The sequence below is a fragment of the Leptosomus discolor genome, chromosome 15, assembly GCF_034619465.1.
Source record: "Leptosomus discolor isolate bLepDis1 chromosome 15, bLepDis1.hap2, whole genome shotgun sequence".
Classification (NCBI taxonomy): Eukaryota; Metazoa; Chordata; class Aves; order Leptosomiformes; family Leptosomidae; genus Leptosomus; species Leptosomus discolor.
In genome coordinates, this window is record NC_141405.1 from 2,057,581 (window position 1) to 2,074,926 (window position 17,346).

At 48.1% G+C, this 17,346-nt stretch overlaps 1 protein-coding gene across 1 annotated transcript; it reads right to left on the reverse strand.

Moving 5' to 3' along the window:
* Positions 1–13,457: 13,457 nt before the first annotated feature.
* Positions 13,458–16,901, reverse strand: CACNG5 (calcium voltage-gated channel auxiliary subunit gamma 5). The gene is made up of 5 exons (XM_086473742.1): positions 16,694–16,901; positions 15,840–15,926; positions 14,933–15,073; positions 14,146–14,291; positions 13,458–13,715 (listed from the first exon to the last, which is right to left on the reverse strand). The coding sequence occupies exons 1-5, from the start codon at positions 16,899–16,901 to the stop codon at positions 13,458–13,460; spliced, it is 840 nt and encodes a 279-aa protein (XP_086329868.1).
* Positions 16,902–17,346: the final 445 nt, after the last annotated feature.

Here is a 17,346-nt window from a genome sequence, read left to right on the forward strand (position 1 = left end):
GGCTGACACCTGCAGTCAGCATGTCGTTCAGGGTTCCCTGCCAGACCTGATGCTCAGAGCCACCGAGGAGTGGAAAACACAGAACAAAATCAATTATTCAGCTCCAAGATGCCCTCCACCGTGTGTGAGGCAGGAGGGATGGGAAGACCATGCAGGGGATTCTAAGGCTTGCAGGAAAAGTTTTACCTCGATATTTGCTGCTATGTTTTTACCAGAAAGTTCCTGATTCCTCTCTTCAGCTACCACCAGCACAGGGTTAGGTGCTGGCCCCCCTCTCTCTTGCTCCTCCATGCTGATTTAAGTGGCTCCTTTGCTTCTGCGCTTTCTGCTTCATTTTTCCAAGCCCACACTTCGTTTGGCTTTATCTGCTCCAAGGTGCTCCATTTCCCCTGTCATGGTACCACTTGAGTGGCACTTCAGAGGTCCTTCATTCTGCCCTAAAGCTCTTTCATATTGTATTCCTGCTCACAGCACTTTCCCTGTCTGCTAAGAATTCATAAAATTTTCAGGGTTTTTTTTTTTTAACGCTTCCTTCCGAAGAAAAGGTGCTTTGTGTGGTCAGTCTGCCATGCTGGCTCTGTGCGTGTTTATGTGTCCGTAACTTTGCATGACTGTTGTTGACATGTCAGTCTCTTTCTACACCTTTTGAACTTTGAGCTGTTTCACTTTGATGTACTATACGAGCTGGAATAATACCGGAGTGCCACAAAGTCACTGCAAATAGCTGGATGAAAGAAGATGAAGGTGCTAAATACCCCTCCTGGAGGAAGGATTGCTTCAAGAATTCACCTGCACCAGCCATCAGAGAATCCACTGCAAGTCACAGGTCAGTGCGAAACCAGGCTCTGGTGGTTGTTTCGCTGCTTGTGAAAGTGTTAGTTTCCCTAACAGAATCTTTCACATCCCTCCAGCAGCCCCAGGTTTTCTACCGATTCAGCAGATTTAGATCAGAGCAGGAGCCTCTGCGAGAGATTGCAGCGGGACTGTGGCAGTGCAGGACCAAAGCGGATGCACTGCAAGGAGATGGTGATGGTGTCACTTACCTCCTCTTCGGTCACTGCTTGGTCCCAGAGCAACACTTTTTTGTCACCGGCCAAGTGACTTTACACTTCTTTGCCTGCGTTAATTGCTCCAGGCACACACTCGTGTCACTGTGGCAGCAGATTTCCCTGATGTTACATGGGCTAATTCCTCAGTGCTCTGAAACAGTATTTTATAACTACGTATTTTTTAGCTGAGCCTACTCCAGTCTTTGGGGTTTTTAAAAAATATTTTTGCTCTGGCAAAAGCCTGACTGTCTGTGGAAGCTACATCGGAGTGAGGACTCTGAGCTCTGCTTTTGTTATTTGGAAAAAGTACTTTGTACAGGAGAAGCATGGTTTCTAGAGGACAGCAGCACCGCTGCCTCTCCAGAAGGAGTTTCAGCGGGTTTTTTCAGCAGCCTGTGTTCCCAGAAACTAACAACGGGGCTCAGTGTCACTGAGGAGCCTTTACAGATCACTGGAGATGGGAAAAGCAATTTCTGGGATCTACTCCCCGCCTGCCCGGGCTGCTGTTTCGCTGTAGGAGCAGGAGAGGGTGCTGCGAACCCAGCAGCGGGGGCTGCGGGGCTGCTGCAGGGAGCGGGACCCCCCAGCCCCAGCCCCAGCCCCCTAAAGAGCCATTTTCTCCTAAGGGGGGGAGGGAAGAGTTAAAAAGCCGCTCTGTAACACAGCGTTTCAGCATCCCAATGATGAGTAGTTCAGGGTGGAAACTGCTTCACATACTGATCTTTTAACTTAAAAAATTCCCTTCTACTTAACTTAAAAACTTTCATAAACCTACACTTCAAATCTTCTGGGTTTCAGCTTTTCTGTCTCTGGAATGAATGAGGAACTTTACAACCTGTTACGTCTTTCATGAAGGGAGAACGGATGGGGATTCTCTTGTGGCTGATATTTAATGATCAATCCCTGCCTGGGCCAGGCGCAAGCGCTGGAGCTGGCAGAGGTGTTTTTCACAGCCGTGCCAGGCAGAAGGGCCCCGTCAGGCTGCTGCCTGGTGACGAGCCTTGCCCTGCTCATCCCAGCGGTGCCAGCACCTCTCAGTTGGAGCACTTGGCATCCTGGTGCAGTTTGCAAGGCGGAAAAATAAGGTCATGAATTTTCAGTGCTGAAAACCAGCATAAGCTGGGCAGGGAGCACAGGGCTCATGCTGAGACCCTGTTTTGTCCATGGAACCCAGCCACTGGCGAGCCCATGGGCAGTGAGACACATCGGGCAGGGGCCAGCAGGAGAAGAAACTGGAGGAGAAGTGGATTTTATCCCAGCTTTCTCTGCAGCTCCCTGCACAGAACTTCTCTGCAGCAAGAAATCCTTTGGGGTGTTAGGGGAGGGAGGGCCCAGCGGTGGTTTAGTAGTGCCAGGTGCTGTCACACAGCCCTGTCAGATACCTGCACCGCAAATTGTTCAACGAGCCTTGCCCATCGCCATTTGGAACTGCTGAGCTGCTTTCGGGAGGCTGCTTCTTGCAACCGTGGATGCGAGTGCACACAGAGCCACCAGTACAGGACTGGTCTCCTCGGTGTAGTTACCAGGGAACTGTCCTGGCTACTCTTCAATATTTCAATGCATGGGGCTTCCCTCAGCCTTGTTAGTGAGGGTTCCTCAAGTCCCTGTGACCAGCACTCGCAGCTGGTACAGATCTGATGCTGGCTGTCAGGAGTGCAGCCTGCCAGTGAGGTGGGCTGCGGGCTGGGGGAGCTCTCTGCATCCATTTGGATCATGAATATTTGATATGATGAGCGCTGCAGCTGGGATGCCGCAGAAGCCACGGCTCTTCGCAAGCCTGCTGCTGAGCCTCACTGTGTGCCCAGGACATGGTGAGCAGCCCAAGAGCCTTAATACCATCACTGAAGCAGGGCTGAAGCCAAGACAAGGAGCTTCTCTTTAACAGTTGTAATGTTTGGTTGGATTTTGTCCCATTCCAGCCTCCTCTGGCCCAGCAGTGTCTTTGGCTGCTGGACTGAAGGGTCCTCTTGTGTCAAATGTCTTCTGCACTGTGACCCGTGGTCTCCCAAGCTTCACTTTGATGTTTTAAATAGCTGGTGTTTTGTCTCAATGTCATTGTAAATCACGAAAAACATTAACTCCATCAATGAGGGAATATGAAATAGGGACCGTACTTCACAAGGGTTTCTCAATACCCTGTACTTCACTGGAATTACCCTTGCACGCTTCCCATGGGTTACCTCACTGATAGAAAGGCATCACCCCTGGGGTGGGACATGCAGATGCCTTCAAGTCTACCAGTGGGTGGAGAGATGTGCCTACTCATTCAAACTCCTGTGGATGAATTTGGAGACGCAGAATGAAATTGCTTTGAATGAGATAGACTGGAAGAGCTGGTGATGGAGAAAACCTCCTCAGGGAGAAGACCCCAATATCACAGGTTAGAGACCAGCCAGAACGTCATAAAGGACAGTTACAGGTGTGTATATATATATATATATATATATTAGTGGTCTCACCTTTGAACATCCCCATCTAAAGGTTTCCCAGACTGACTAGGACAGTGAATGACAAAGGTGCACATCGTTTCTGTGCCAATCTTTTAATTGATTTGCCTAAACAAGCCCTGACCATTCCAAGTTTTAATTGTTACTCTGAGCTAAATGAAACCTAATTTATTTTCAAGCATCTTCCCTGACATCTTAAAAAACCCAACCAAACAACCAAACAAAACCTGAAGACCCTCGAGCAAATGGGACAGGTTGACAGATCTATTTTCATCCTACTTTAAACAGCATTTTAATCTTCCCAACCTGTTGTTTCCCATACAGCTCCAGCATGGAGCAGGAAAGACAGCTGTCCCTCACTGGCTGGAATAGGGTGTTGTGCATGGAAAGGACAACTCTATCCCCAGCAACAACAAAGAGAAATAATGAAACAAACCAAACTGCAGCACACAAAAGCTCAATGGCATCACCTGGAACAAGGACAGACTCGGTCAAAGAGAGGAAATAGAGTTTCTTCCCCCTCCCATTAAGGACCCACAGACGTCTGCAGAGGAGGTGATGGCCAAAGCCCAGCCTTGGTGTGGCTCGGTCTGGGTTTGGTGCTGTGAAACCCTCCTTGCACACCTCTCTTCAGGAGCTTCAGGGCATCATCTTCTCACTTTCTTTCTCAAACAAAGGCTGGCTGGACCCTGGTTTTTTTTGCTCTTATTACAAATGAAGAAACAGAAAATCAGGAAAATGTGGTAGAAAGCCCCATTCCTTCTAGCTCATTTTTGACTCATGTCTCTGTTTCAGGCTCCTCATTTTTCTGGCTGTGCAGGTCCCCAGGACAGCCCTGACGTCTCTCTTAATGGCAGTTTCTATATGCAGCTCCAATTTCTGTTGCAGTGGTAGGACACAGCCCCGCACCGGGGAGGGAGCATCCTGCCAAGAGGAGCTCAGTGCTAATTACCATGCAGTGCAAACAAAATATTAAAACTCCAGAAAAAAAACATTATTAATTATCTGTGTGCATACTAATGGCAACACATTTCATCCAAACTTCCCAAGGTACCAATATGCCAATCAATAACACAGTTTCTGTTTTATAAACAGGGAAACTGAGGCAGCCAAACCATGGTTTACTGCAAAGGTGTGTTTTCCCACGGGCTGTAGCCCCACGCAAGCCATGGGTCACTGCACGGGGTGGTACCTGCAGGGTGACCTCTCAGCCCCTTTGTAAACAGCTCTGATTTGCCCCAAAATATTTTACTGGGCCAAACGAAAATGTGGATGTTGCTCCTTGTACACATGTTCTAGGTCCATATCGTGAGAGGGGCTAATGGCTGTGGTACTTCAACGCCTCGTCTTCTCCCCTTGTGCAAAGCAATTCCCAGCTTGCTCAAGAGCCTCTTGAGAATGATAATTGGTAACACAGGCTTGGAGAAATGCAAATATACCAGAGCTGATGGGGGGCGGGGGGAAAGAAAAAGCCCCCAGGATTGTGGAGGTGGCAGTGTTATAATCTCAGGCTGTCATCAGTTTAACGTTATTAAACAACGCCTTAAAATAGCAGCCATAATTACTCCTATATGAAGCTCAATCTGGAGAGCTTTAAGTGCTTTCACTCCTCTCCTGCTTCGCTCAGCTTTCCTGTTCCTAAACTGGTGGTTTGGGGCCCTGTACCCCTGGCAGAGGAGTGAGGGACCTGCCCGTCCGGCAGCGGGGCTGTGCCCTGAGGAAGCCCAGGCTTCGGCCCTAGCCCGGTTTCACCAGGCTCAGCTCTGTTGATGTGAATGTAGTTTTCGTTGCATTTTTAATTGTAAAAATGTATTTACATGAATAAAATACAGCTCAGTTGGGGATATGACCTACTTTTTACGGGGAGATAAAACAAACGTACATTTGTATTTTTATTTCATTTATTTCAGCTTTTCTAAGTCAGACAGAGCTGCTGAGGAAGATCAGTAGGAAATCCACACCCACCAGGATGCTTTTTTTCCTGTAAATAATCACATTCTGATTGAAATGATGGGGAGCTGCTACATTTCTGTGATGAAGCCTTTAACCTTCAGATCAGTAGAGCAGTTTTGACAGTACATAATTTATATGGAAATAAATAATTTGACGGGGATTTTATATGTACATGTTCTGCACTGCTACAGAGACCTTCTCTGTTTATCTAAATTATGAATAATAATGCTAAATAATATATAATCCTATTGTCCTGGACAAACATTGGTCATTCCAAAGTTTGTTAAACCCAGCAAGAACTGGGGATGCTCTCTCAAGAAAGAGACCCTGTAATTCCTGTTAAAATAAAACACTATTTGCTTTCCAAGGGTAAATAAGAGCTTTCACTCAGATGTGTGAACTTGTCTAGTATTGAAGCAAGGCAGCTTTAAAAGCTGTATTATTTCAATGTAAGATGTTGGCCGGGCACTATGCAGCCTCTGCAAGTGCCATGGAATGCCACACTTAGCCCCTCACTTCAGCAGCCTTTGATGAGCTGAGCTGGAGACAGATTAAACCAGCATTAAGGCCCACACAGCACTTAGTTATGCTAAACCTAAATACCACAGATTTACTTATTAAATATAAAGAAATGAGCAGGATCTGACCTGTACTGGCATGACAGCATGCTGCGACTCAATACACTGCTGCTCCTTGCTCGTGTGCGTGACACTGATCGTGTCCCCTGGCTTCTGAAACCTCCCATTTCCCCACGGAGGCAAAACCACCAAGCTCACCTCCAGAGAAGGTGTGACATCTTGGTACTTACTCAAATTAGCTGTTATTAATTAAATAACACCTTTCAGCTTTCTTAGCAGATTTTCCCCCTGAAATTGCAGCAGGAAGCTGGCGTGTGTCAAGATGCCAGGCAGATGCGAGAACCTCAGGGTTACATTTTTGTGAACATGCACCTCATTAAAGATCTTATCACTGTGGGAAAATAGAAATTCATGGTCGTGCCTCTTTACTGTCTCCTCTTCTGTGCCTTCCAGCTCTGCTATCACAGAAGCCTGCTGCCAGGTGCTTTTAAACGTGCCCACAAAGACAGCTCTTGTTCAGCAGAGCTTTGCTTGGGCTGAATTTTGGCTCTGAGGTGGATCCTGCTGGAGTCCAAGGGATTTCAACATGTGCCTATGCACTTTGTTGATTAGCAACAGAGATCTGAATCTCAGGTCTGGGGATTTGTCCACATGCAGATTTACAGGTGCTTGATGGCAGTTGGGACTAGCTGGGGTAATAGGGGCTTTGCTCCAAAATAAGCAATTCAAACAAGACCCAAACATGCTGGCTCATGCGGCCCTTTGAGCAGCCTGAGCTCCATCAGCCTCAGTTTAAGCAGCTGCAAACCTGAAAGGGCCCAAGTCATCAAACACCTTCCCTGCACCCCAGTCACACATGGTTTGCCTCAGAAAAATGAATTCACACTGCCCTAACATTAAAAATGAAAAGCAGCTGCATCTCATCGCAGCCAGAACATTTATCTGGAGCCGATGACAAAAATGATGGCTTGTCGGGGAATAACCTTGAATGCTGGTGCTGCATAGTTTCAAGGCATATTAATCACAATTTGTGTGTGAATACTTCTGCTTCCACTGGAAATGGAGAGAGGGGTGAGGCTTAGGGATTTCTGAGATGGTTTGATTAAGAATGCTGCACAGATCCTGCAGAACACCATGGTACAAACTGCTCAGGGCTTGAAAACATCCAGTGAGAGCCAATGTATTCCTCAAATTCAGCCCTTGGGATACGAGTCTGGCAACACAATGGAGTGGGGCTAATCTTTTGGCTGAAATACCGCTTTCCTGTGTTGCAAAAAAAAATAATAAAAAAAATCTTTCCCCTACAAAGTTTACCAGAAGACTGAATTGACCAAAGCCTCAAAGATGAAGTGTTGTGAAAACAAGAAGGATGTGGGCACCAGGCTACAGGACAGCAATGCTGACAGCACCATCTCCTCTTCATCCATCTCTGTTTTCACTGGAATCATTTGTGGCACAAACCAGCATGACCGACTGGTTAAAGGCCCTTCCATGCATCACCTGTGGGGCATGGGGGCACAATACTCAGCACTGCAGTGCCTGTCACCAAAATCAATGTGACCCGGGCACGTACTTTGCAGCTGCGGGGAGGGCCAGGCGATGGGCAGTCCCACGCTGCCCAGAGCCACCTCTCCTTTCCTTTTGAGGGCTAGGGGGCTGGTTTGCAATTAAAGATACACAGGGTAATCGCTGCAGCCGTCGCCTACCCATTGGAGCCACTGTCCGCTGAGGTCACCACAATCCAAAATCTGAAGTATATAAAGCCTTACATGAAGATAAAGCAAAGAGGCAGCTCTTCCCTTTCTATAGTCTACTGTATCCATGGGAACAGGTTGCAGTTTGCTATCCACACAACAGCAATAGACAGAAACCCTGAGGTGCACGGAGAAAAGGTCAGCTGAGCTCCACGGCCATGGCAGGGCATGAGGAGTGGAACCCACAGAGCAGCCGAGGCGCTGGGGACACCTTGCTCCCCGCCCCAGAACTCACAGCTTTAATGTGTACAGGACAGCAGTGGTACAGCCAACTTGCAGAAGGAAAAGTTAAGGAGCTGATGTGGTTCTCGGGGAGAGAGAGCTGGAGGAGCAACCCAGCCTGTGCAGTGAGGGATGCTGGAGCGGGGTGAAGGAGACCCCACCGGGAGGCTCTAAAACTGGATGAGAAATGCAAGCAGGGAAAATGCTGATATTTCTAGTTAGGTTTGGATGTCAATCTGTTGTGGTGGGAAAACAATCAGAAGTAAATAAACAAATCTCATAAGGAAAGAAGGTAGAAGAAAATAAATATCTCTCAGCTACTTCTCATTAGTAGAGGAGTGTTTACTTGGGTGACTATTTAGCCTGTTCACACAGCATCCCCGCCACGAGCATGCCAGTTCTGCACAGCTAACAAGCTATCAGCAGGGAGGAATAAGGCTATTTAATTTCTTAACACACCTTGAAGAGCCTGTGGGGCTAACTAGCATTTGGGAAAATGAATATACAACCCTGACAAATAGTATTAATAATGCAACACAAGGCCTTGCGAGCAGAGCACTGTGTACTAGAAACCCCCAAACTGCGTGCACCGTGTCTGAGCCAGCTCTTTACCCTGCCACGCTGATACGTGGCTGAAACCCACCCTAATCAAACGCCTTTGGGTCCTGTCTGCTGGAAGCTGGTGAAAGGGCACAGGTCTTCAGTCACATGTCCAGAGCAGGCAACAGCAAGTTTCGTCTGGAGCTTCCCCAGCTGTAGGGATTTGCTCTTCCCCTGCTCACTTGAACAACAGCTCCATGCCATCCTCCTGAATAAGAGCACGACCAAGCTGCCCCAAAATACCTGCCCAAACCTCACCTCACCACAGCAGCAGCTTCACCAGCAGCTGAAACATCTCAGCAGTGCTCTTGGTCTGCATCCCTGCTGGGAAGGGGTTACTGCCCAGCAGGGCCTCTTGCCTGACCTTAATCTTCCCAGTGGCTGCTTGTGTCCACTAGCAACCCAGGTGCAAGCGGAGCAGCACTGGAGGGCATTTCAGCTGTACCTATATGTTGATTTATATATATATATAATGATATTTTTTTCCAGTGTGCAAGAAAGGCCTCTGGAGCCACAAGCTGCTCTAGCAGCAGCTAAGGGAAGAATATGATCGAGCACAGCCTTGTTATTCCTGACTACTTAACTACTGCTTGTGATTGGTCTCTAATGAACCTCTTGCATCCATACCTCGTGATTCCATACGGGTTTTCAGGACACTCCTAACTAATGGGCAAATGGAGCCTACTCCCACTGGGTCCCCATCACACCTGGGGCCATGCAAATGACATAGTGTAAGGGTGCAACGAGGAGAGCATGTCCTGGGGGTGGGAGGGGAGATGCTTGCAGAGAGGATTTTCCATGTCTCAGGAGATAGAGGCCACACAAAATGCCTCCCTGGGCTTACAGAAAAGGGATTTGATCTTAAAAATCCCAAACACACAGGGGGAGGGTGGCTCGCTGGAGTTCCCAAGAAGGTCTCTCAACGCCCAGCTTCCCAACCAGCTTCCCCTGAGCTGTGCGGGCTGGGGTCTTGCTCACCTCCCACATGCGGTTTCTTCAGTTACCATCCATCCCTCCCGGTGCTGTGAACTCCATATGGCACCCAGGATGCGGGATAGATCTATGTGCCATGTGGGAGGCCCATGGCAGGGACAGAAAAAGCCTCAGCCTGATGCAGTCCCGAGCAGCACTAGGGAGCAGCGTGGATCAGGCAGCGTCACATTTTTATTTAACCCTTAACCCCAGTAATTTGCTCTGACGCTATAGTTCAAGCAGACACAGCCACACGCACAAATGGTCTGACACCAATTAGTCATCCATGCAAAACAAGAGATTATTTTGGCTTCTAAGTGCAAACAGTTTGCTGCGAAGCATCAAATGAGCAATTACCTTCCTACAGGCCCGTGAGCCGCTTGACTCATCCCATCGGCAACACAGGTGGCAAGTTTCATGGCTTCAGTCTCGTAGGGGTTAAATCTCCAATTTAATGGTTTTAGTTTTAGTTTAGCTTGAACTAAAATTTAGTTTATCCTCAAACTCCACTTTTCATTTATTGTAATCCAAGTGACAGACACAGAAAGGACACAGCACGAGCCTGGCACTGAAATAGGGGTGGGAGACAGATCAATAGAGGCAACCGAGGGGTGTTATTCAGGGAGTGAAGGATGTGGCGTAACAGAGATTAAGGTGGGGTGAAACCATGACAGAGGAGTAGGAGAGGTGTTTAAATGATCAGTAGGGGTCCTAAGGGGGTACTACATTTATTTACTGAGCATTTATTGCTGTGAAGAACATCAGCCACAGGGTGATGCTTGGAGGAGAAGGACCTCACAGGGTGACTGGGCTCTGCAGCTCACCCCATCACCTAGCCCATGCCAAGCTCATGTCTCTGTGCCTCAGAGGCTCTGGAGAATCAATCATATCATGGAATCATAATTATAAGCTTGGAATAGATCTCTGAGATCATCAAGTCCAACTGTTGACCTAATACCACCATGCCCACCAAACCATGTCTTGAAGTGCCACATCTACACGTTTATTTGAACACCTCCTGGAGACGGTGACTCCAGGACTTCCCTGGGCAGCCTGTTTCAATGTTTGACTACTCTTTCAGTAAAGAAATTGTTCCTAATGTCCAGTCTAAGCCTCCCCTGGTGCAACTTGAGGCCTTTTCCTCTTGTCCTGTCACTTGTTACTTGGGAGAAGAGACTGACCCCCCACCTCACCATAACCTCCTTTCAGGAGAAGTTTCTCCACAGTCAGTGAAGGTGTGATACTTGCATGCAGAGGCCCACAGCCATCCTTGCCTTGCCGAGAGCTGCTGCCATGCTGGGCACTGTTGGTGTGATAGCAACACCACCTGGCAGCACAACCACGGTTGCCCACGCTTTACCAAGCACCTCATTTTCCTGCCTCAAACCAGTATTTACTGGACCAACAGCAAACACTTACTTTGACAGGTTTCTTTTGGCAGTCCTGCACGTACGAACGACCTGTCTCACTGGGTGGACGTGCGAACTCCTGGGCTCACAAATGCAGCCACATGATGACAACCTCTCCAATGAATTAAAGTAATTACTTTTCTAATTTGCCCCTAGACTCTGCTAAATCTTCTGGGGCCTTGAGGAAGGCATGAAGTTTTTTTCACATCTTCTGCTTATGTAGGCAGACATTTTAATTTATAAAATGAATAATTCTGTATTTAATCAGTACAAAGGAAAATTCCACTCAGGGACGGGGTTGTCTCATGATGCTGTAAAGGATTAACCACACTAAACAACTCCCTGGTGTGGGGGGATGTAGCCGTGTGGGACAGCCCTCAGGCCTCCGAGCATCAGTGGTTTTGGTGATCCTGAAGGTCTCCCTTCCGAGAAGGGCTGAGAATATAAAGGGTCCATCAAGGGGAAGATGCAAAGGCAACTGTCTCTGAGCCCCCAGAAACCACTAACATCAAGCTCAGAAAACTAGATAGGGCTTTGCAAATGCAAGATCATCGCCGTGAACTCCGGTGCTTTCTTGGAGCCTAATTCACACCAAACACAGAGATTCCAGCAGAAAACTGATGGTTTATCTGGCTGGGGTGAACAGATGAGGACCAGCAAGATTTACTGCTGGATGGTGGGACTGGCTTGTACTTTAATGCTTGAACCTTCCCGGCAGCGAACCTGTCACATAGCACTTACAAACTGGGGTTTAAAATGAGAAAACAGACGCTTGAGGGTAATACAAAAACTGAGGGTAAATACAACTGTGTCTACAAAAAGATGCCCTGGTTTTAAAACTTAGCAAATTATGAGTCAGCTAGACTAGATATATGTTACTTACTTATCTGAAGAGACTGAAGAGGAAAAATCCTGTTCAAGAGTTGTCTGGATATATGTGCTTCAGTGAGGTGCCATGGGATGGGCACCAGAGTTGATGCAAACAGTGATGCTGCACCAGGACTTGGACCCTACTTTGGAGTAGTTTATAAATAATAATAAAGAAAAAATAAAATTAAAAAGAAAGGATAACAAAGAGGTACAACATTCATTACACGGTATGCTACAAATGAGGTTAAAAGGGCGTATATTCTGTATGTTTCAATTACAGTAAGACAAAATGAGCTCAAATATACCAAGAATCCCTGGAGGGTTTTGTTTTACAGAAAGGAAATTTTCTGAAAGGTTTTAAATAACAAGAACAGAAATAAAGTTTGGACAAAGCTCTTTCTCCTTCGAGGAGACAAGCTCATGGCTTGCACAGGAGCGCACAAGGGAGCACAGCCTTTTCATTCCCTGCCCTCTGTTTCCAAGCAAAGTGATGCTCTCACCCTGGCAGCTGCCTAAGACCAAAATGCCAAAGCATTATATAAATTTTTAAACCTGAAAACCTCAAAATAAGGCTCATACACACAAAAAAGCAGCTAAAAATACCATTTTCTTGCTAAAATGAAATATAAGCCAACTACTTTGCTACAGTGGACCAGTGCTATTAATTTCAGCTACATCACTTTACACCAGCTTGGGATCTTGCCTTTCACTGGAATAATTTGCTCTTCTGGCCATAATTTCTCCCGAAATCCTGCATCTAATATTTCCTATGGGAAGGTTTTTAGGTAGTTTTCCACTCGAAATTCTCCCAGCCAGTCTTCAAACCTCCAGTCTACTGGATGGCAGAGGAAACGTGGGTGCCTGAGCCACACCAACAGCCCGGACACCCCAGGGCTGCAATGCCTCCAGTTGGGCATGGGACACTTAAGCAAGAGCTTGCAAGTGGCCATAGAGAAACAACAACCTGCTTGTGTCTAAGCCCGATGAGGTATAGCTGAGAAAGATGGCTATTTCCCCCTAGAGCCTGGTTAAAAGTGATATCCAGCAATGAGAGATATCCATCAGTAAATATTGAATCAAGACAAAATTTATGTTTTTCTAATGATGGCTATTTCTTGGAAACTTACACAAATCTTTTATGCCTGCTGGCACTTATGCCAGTAAATCTATAATTAAATGATACAGTCAAATGCACAAACTTTTGCAGCCTACCTAAACCAAAAAATACACTTTTTTTTTTTTTTTTTCCTTAGTTCTACTCTATTTTCTTTTTTCTGCTCTCAAGTCCAGCCCTGGATTTATCCCCCAGGCAGAACTGCTGTTTGCTCAGCGGGATGAGCTGAAAGAAGAGGACTTTGGAGAGATTTTTAGTTATGCAGGGAAGAATTGAAAAAAAAAAAAAAAGAAAACACCCACAGAAAGGAAAATATCCCAATTCTCTAGGTTAAATTATTGGTTATATAACCAATCTCTCCGGTTATATTTATGCTCCTATAAATAGAGAATTGGCCTGAAAGAGTGGCCTAAAAAGTAAATGACAAACAGAGTCAGGACACGGCGACCATCGGCGCTTGGGTGGGAGTGGGCGCAGGGGCGGCGGGGCTCAGCACGGGGATGAGGACATCTGGTCGTAGTCGGGGCACTTGAGCAGAGCCGGGTAGTTACTGTTCATCTGCAGCGACGCCTCGCTGGAGATATCCGAAGGGCTGCGTCCCCGCGCCCACGCGTCCGGGTGCAAGAACTGCCCCGAGTAGTCGGAGCAGTTGCTCAGACGGGGACGGTAGAAGCCGGGGTGAGGTCGGTAGATGTCCTCGGCTGTGTATCGCTTCATGAACAGGTAAACAGACATCACCCCAGCGCTCTGCAGGGGAGAGAGACACGGCCTGATGCTCACCCTGCCAACGGTTGCTTTCTCCACCACCACCAAAACACAACAAAAATATAAATAACTTTTTTTTTTGCTCTGCTGACAATGCACAAGGGCTTCTGAGGGCAATTACTTTACCACCCTGTGCCTTGGATCCGTGTAGTATAGAACGTGGCACAACTGCATCTCCTCCTCCTCTGCACGTCATGCTTGGCATCGAATAGTGATGAAATGCCCCGTCAGCACTCCAGGCTTGGGGTCTATCCCCACTGTATGTCTCCCACCATACTATATATTACCCATCTGTCCTCATAGCCTACCCTTAAACCCCGAGTCCTCTTTTTGCTCACAGCCTCAATGCCCACTCCCCCCCGCCCCGAGAACAGGATACGCTTTTTACAGAGACTTGAGAGCTGCTGGGTACCTCCGTGAGAAGGAATGAGATGGCAGAGAAGGCAAACGACCACCCATATTTGTAATTGAAGAATGTTTCCGAGTCCTTGGTCCTGTTCAGCATCTCGTCGTTAATGCTGGAGATGTAGAGGACCAGCCCCACCACCAGGGACAGACCTGGGGAAAAACCAAAGAGAAGGGCAGCAGGAAACACTTCAGGGATGGAGCTGATGAAGCAGCGCCTTCCTTTAAGACCTGACTTATGGGTGAAAGTGTAAAACTGTGGAAGTGTGCTTGAAATAACTAGGGCAAGAGGCTGCTTTCCTGCTGAGCTAACCCAGGGCACTCCTCTCATTTCAGTCAAACCATTACCTGCTTAAGCAAGTCCGTGTGCACCGGGTAGGAGCTGGCTTCAAAGCTTGGCTGTCACAGCTATTTGTTTAACACTAGCACAACGCCATGAATAAAACATTCACTTGTCTCATGCAGAAACATCCTGGCTGAGCAGTTTGAAGTTTCAGATCTCTCCCGCGACTGACATGCCATGAGAGGCATCCTCTCCCCCAGCAGCTGCTCCTGCACGGGCGGTGGATGCTTTCCCCTGCATTCCTCGCCATCGTGACAAACGAGTCTTGCGCTGGGTGATTTTCCAGCCTGCAAAGCCCAGGCAGGCTGCAGGGCTAAGCTGGGAGCTCCCATGGGTGATGACTCCAACAAGGAGCCACCACAGCGCGTTAGGAGAGCACCAGCAACTACAAAAGCAAACGTGCCCCATGCTCAAGGATTTTCAGGAGAAAATGCTATCTATCAAAACTCACCCGACAGGATGAAGAATATCCCTGAGACAAAGGCAAGGATGGTCCTGTGAGGCCGAATGTGGCCGATGTTGCTCAGAATGAAGCCGATGAACATGAAGAAGAGGCTGACCAGAGGGAAGGGGGTGGCAGAGCGGATCATCTCTGGGGGCAGAGGAGCAGAGGAAATCAAGAACAAGTCAATCCTCCCCACACAGCATGAAAAATGGGCTTGGCTGAGTGGGAGGGCTCCAGTCCTGCTGTTCTCTGACCGTGCATCCTTCCTCACTCCTGGTTAATGTGGGTGCCCCTGCACTGCTCTCCAGCCCCTGGCAGGGTTCCCCTCTTTGCTAATGAGCTAAGTGAAGAGGTGGCTGTCTGGCTGTGGAAACATCTGATCATGTTTTCATTTATGAGGGTTTCTGGGAAGTGTTACATAGGAAAAAAACATCGGACCCTGCATTTTTCTTTAGCTTTGCTGCAAAACTGTTTGCTGAACGCTTCTATTTATTAAATCAGAAGTGGCTGCAGAATTCATCATGAGAGCTGTGACACTCCATCCTTAATTCATCCCACTATGTAATGTGTAAAATTGACTGCTACAGATTAAATACAGCTGCAAATTACAGAGAGGAGACTACAAAGCAAACACTTCTATAAACACCAGTGCTGAATAGCCAGTGATGGGAAATTGTACAGCTTAGAGCCTCTGTGAGCATCACAAGCATTAGAAAGGGATGTCCCCAAAGGCTTAGGAGCGTAGTGGGTAATCCACATATAGGAAAAAATGTAGTTGCATCCTTGCATGGTAACACTGTCAAGGAACTAGGAGCGTCTTTGACAAGGACACAGGGGATATCTTGGGGGTATCCTTAGTGACCCTTTGGTGCTTTGCAGGATGCAAAGAATAAGACCTCACTGAACCACTTACTCAGGACATTGACTGTGGATTCAGACGTCAGCTGGATGCTCATGGGCATGACGTATTCGATAGTGAAGCACCGGCCACGCTCTTCCCCTGCAGCAAACACAGACCGAGTCACACCTGCAGTATGTTTGTTTGTTCATTTTTGGTGGGGGAGAGAGTGGCTTTAAAATTAATTTCAGTGCATACATAAAAACAATCTTGCTTTTTGGTGCTGCTTCCATCTTGGGTGTGAGTGTTTGGGGATGAAGAACGGCATCTCTTTAACTACCATCGCCCTTGTGCAAAACGATTCCCTTGTACACAAAACGGTGAACCCTGAAGCCAGAGGGTTTAAGGTCACCCCACGGGCGGTATCAGAGCTCCTCATTCCCCTGACTTTTTTGAAGCAGCAGTTGAAACTTCGTGACATTTCAGATCGGTCACTTTGAGATTCCCATTCCCTTGGGTTTTATTCAACTCCATCCCTGCAGCCAAGTTGCTTCATCAAACTTGGCGCAGATGGAGGGAACAGTCCAGCTGACCTGAATCTAAATGTTGCAGGGACAAAAAGGAAAGTTTTGAGCTGCTGCCTAAGGCACCGTGGCTGCAGTGCTGGGACAGAGTGGGACGGGGGGCAGCGGGGTCTGGCACGGCAGCAGCAAACTCCCCCAAAGCCTGCATGCAAAGGCACATTTATCCATCTGATTATTAAAACTAGGTGCGGGGTGATGGCAAAACTCAGGTTGTGCCTAAATTTGGAAGCAAAGATGGGCAGAGCCTCCAGAAACCCTATTTTCCCCAACCCTTTCCTGTGATACGCTGCTGACAAGCAGCAAACACCACCTTAGCAGGGGACATTTTTGGGAGGGAGGCCATACCTGCCAGAAAGCAGACCCTCCAGAGCCCCGAGTGCAGTGACAGTTTGATTTCCGCCGTCTGGTTTTGGGGCTGGACGATGCCCTCCTCCAGGTAGAGCCAGTAGTCGGTGCTGACGGAGATGCCCAGGAGGCCGAGGCCGCAGACGGCGAACACGCTGCTGAGCAGGGTCAGCGCCTTCCTGCCACAGGCGCTCATTCCCAACAGCATGGGGGGGCCGAGGCGGCGGTGGGGATGGCTGCTGGGAGAGGGGACGCAGCCGTCAGGCACGGAGCATCTACTGCTTTTTGGGGGAATGGTTGTGTCAAAGCTTTGCCCTCCGCCCTTAGTTGCTTATATAGGTCGAGCTGAAATAAGCCATTAAAACAATCACAGCGGGCCCTGACAGATGGAGAGTTTGAATCAAATCCCACCTGACGGCCTGGCCCACGCTGGCCCAGGGCTTGTGGATGTGCCGAACTGCGGGTGCTGGAGCCAGGGTGGGAGTGGTGCAGGATGGGCTGGCCGGGAGCGGCTTCATCGGCTCCTGTTCTATTTGCTGCAGGTGAATTCCTGCTGCTCCAGCCAAACCCGGCATTCGTCTCCCCGAGGATGGAGCTGAACCGCAGCATCGACCATCCTCAGAGCCTTGTCTAAGGGCAGCAGCGTGAGCCAT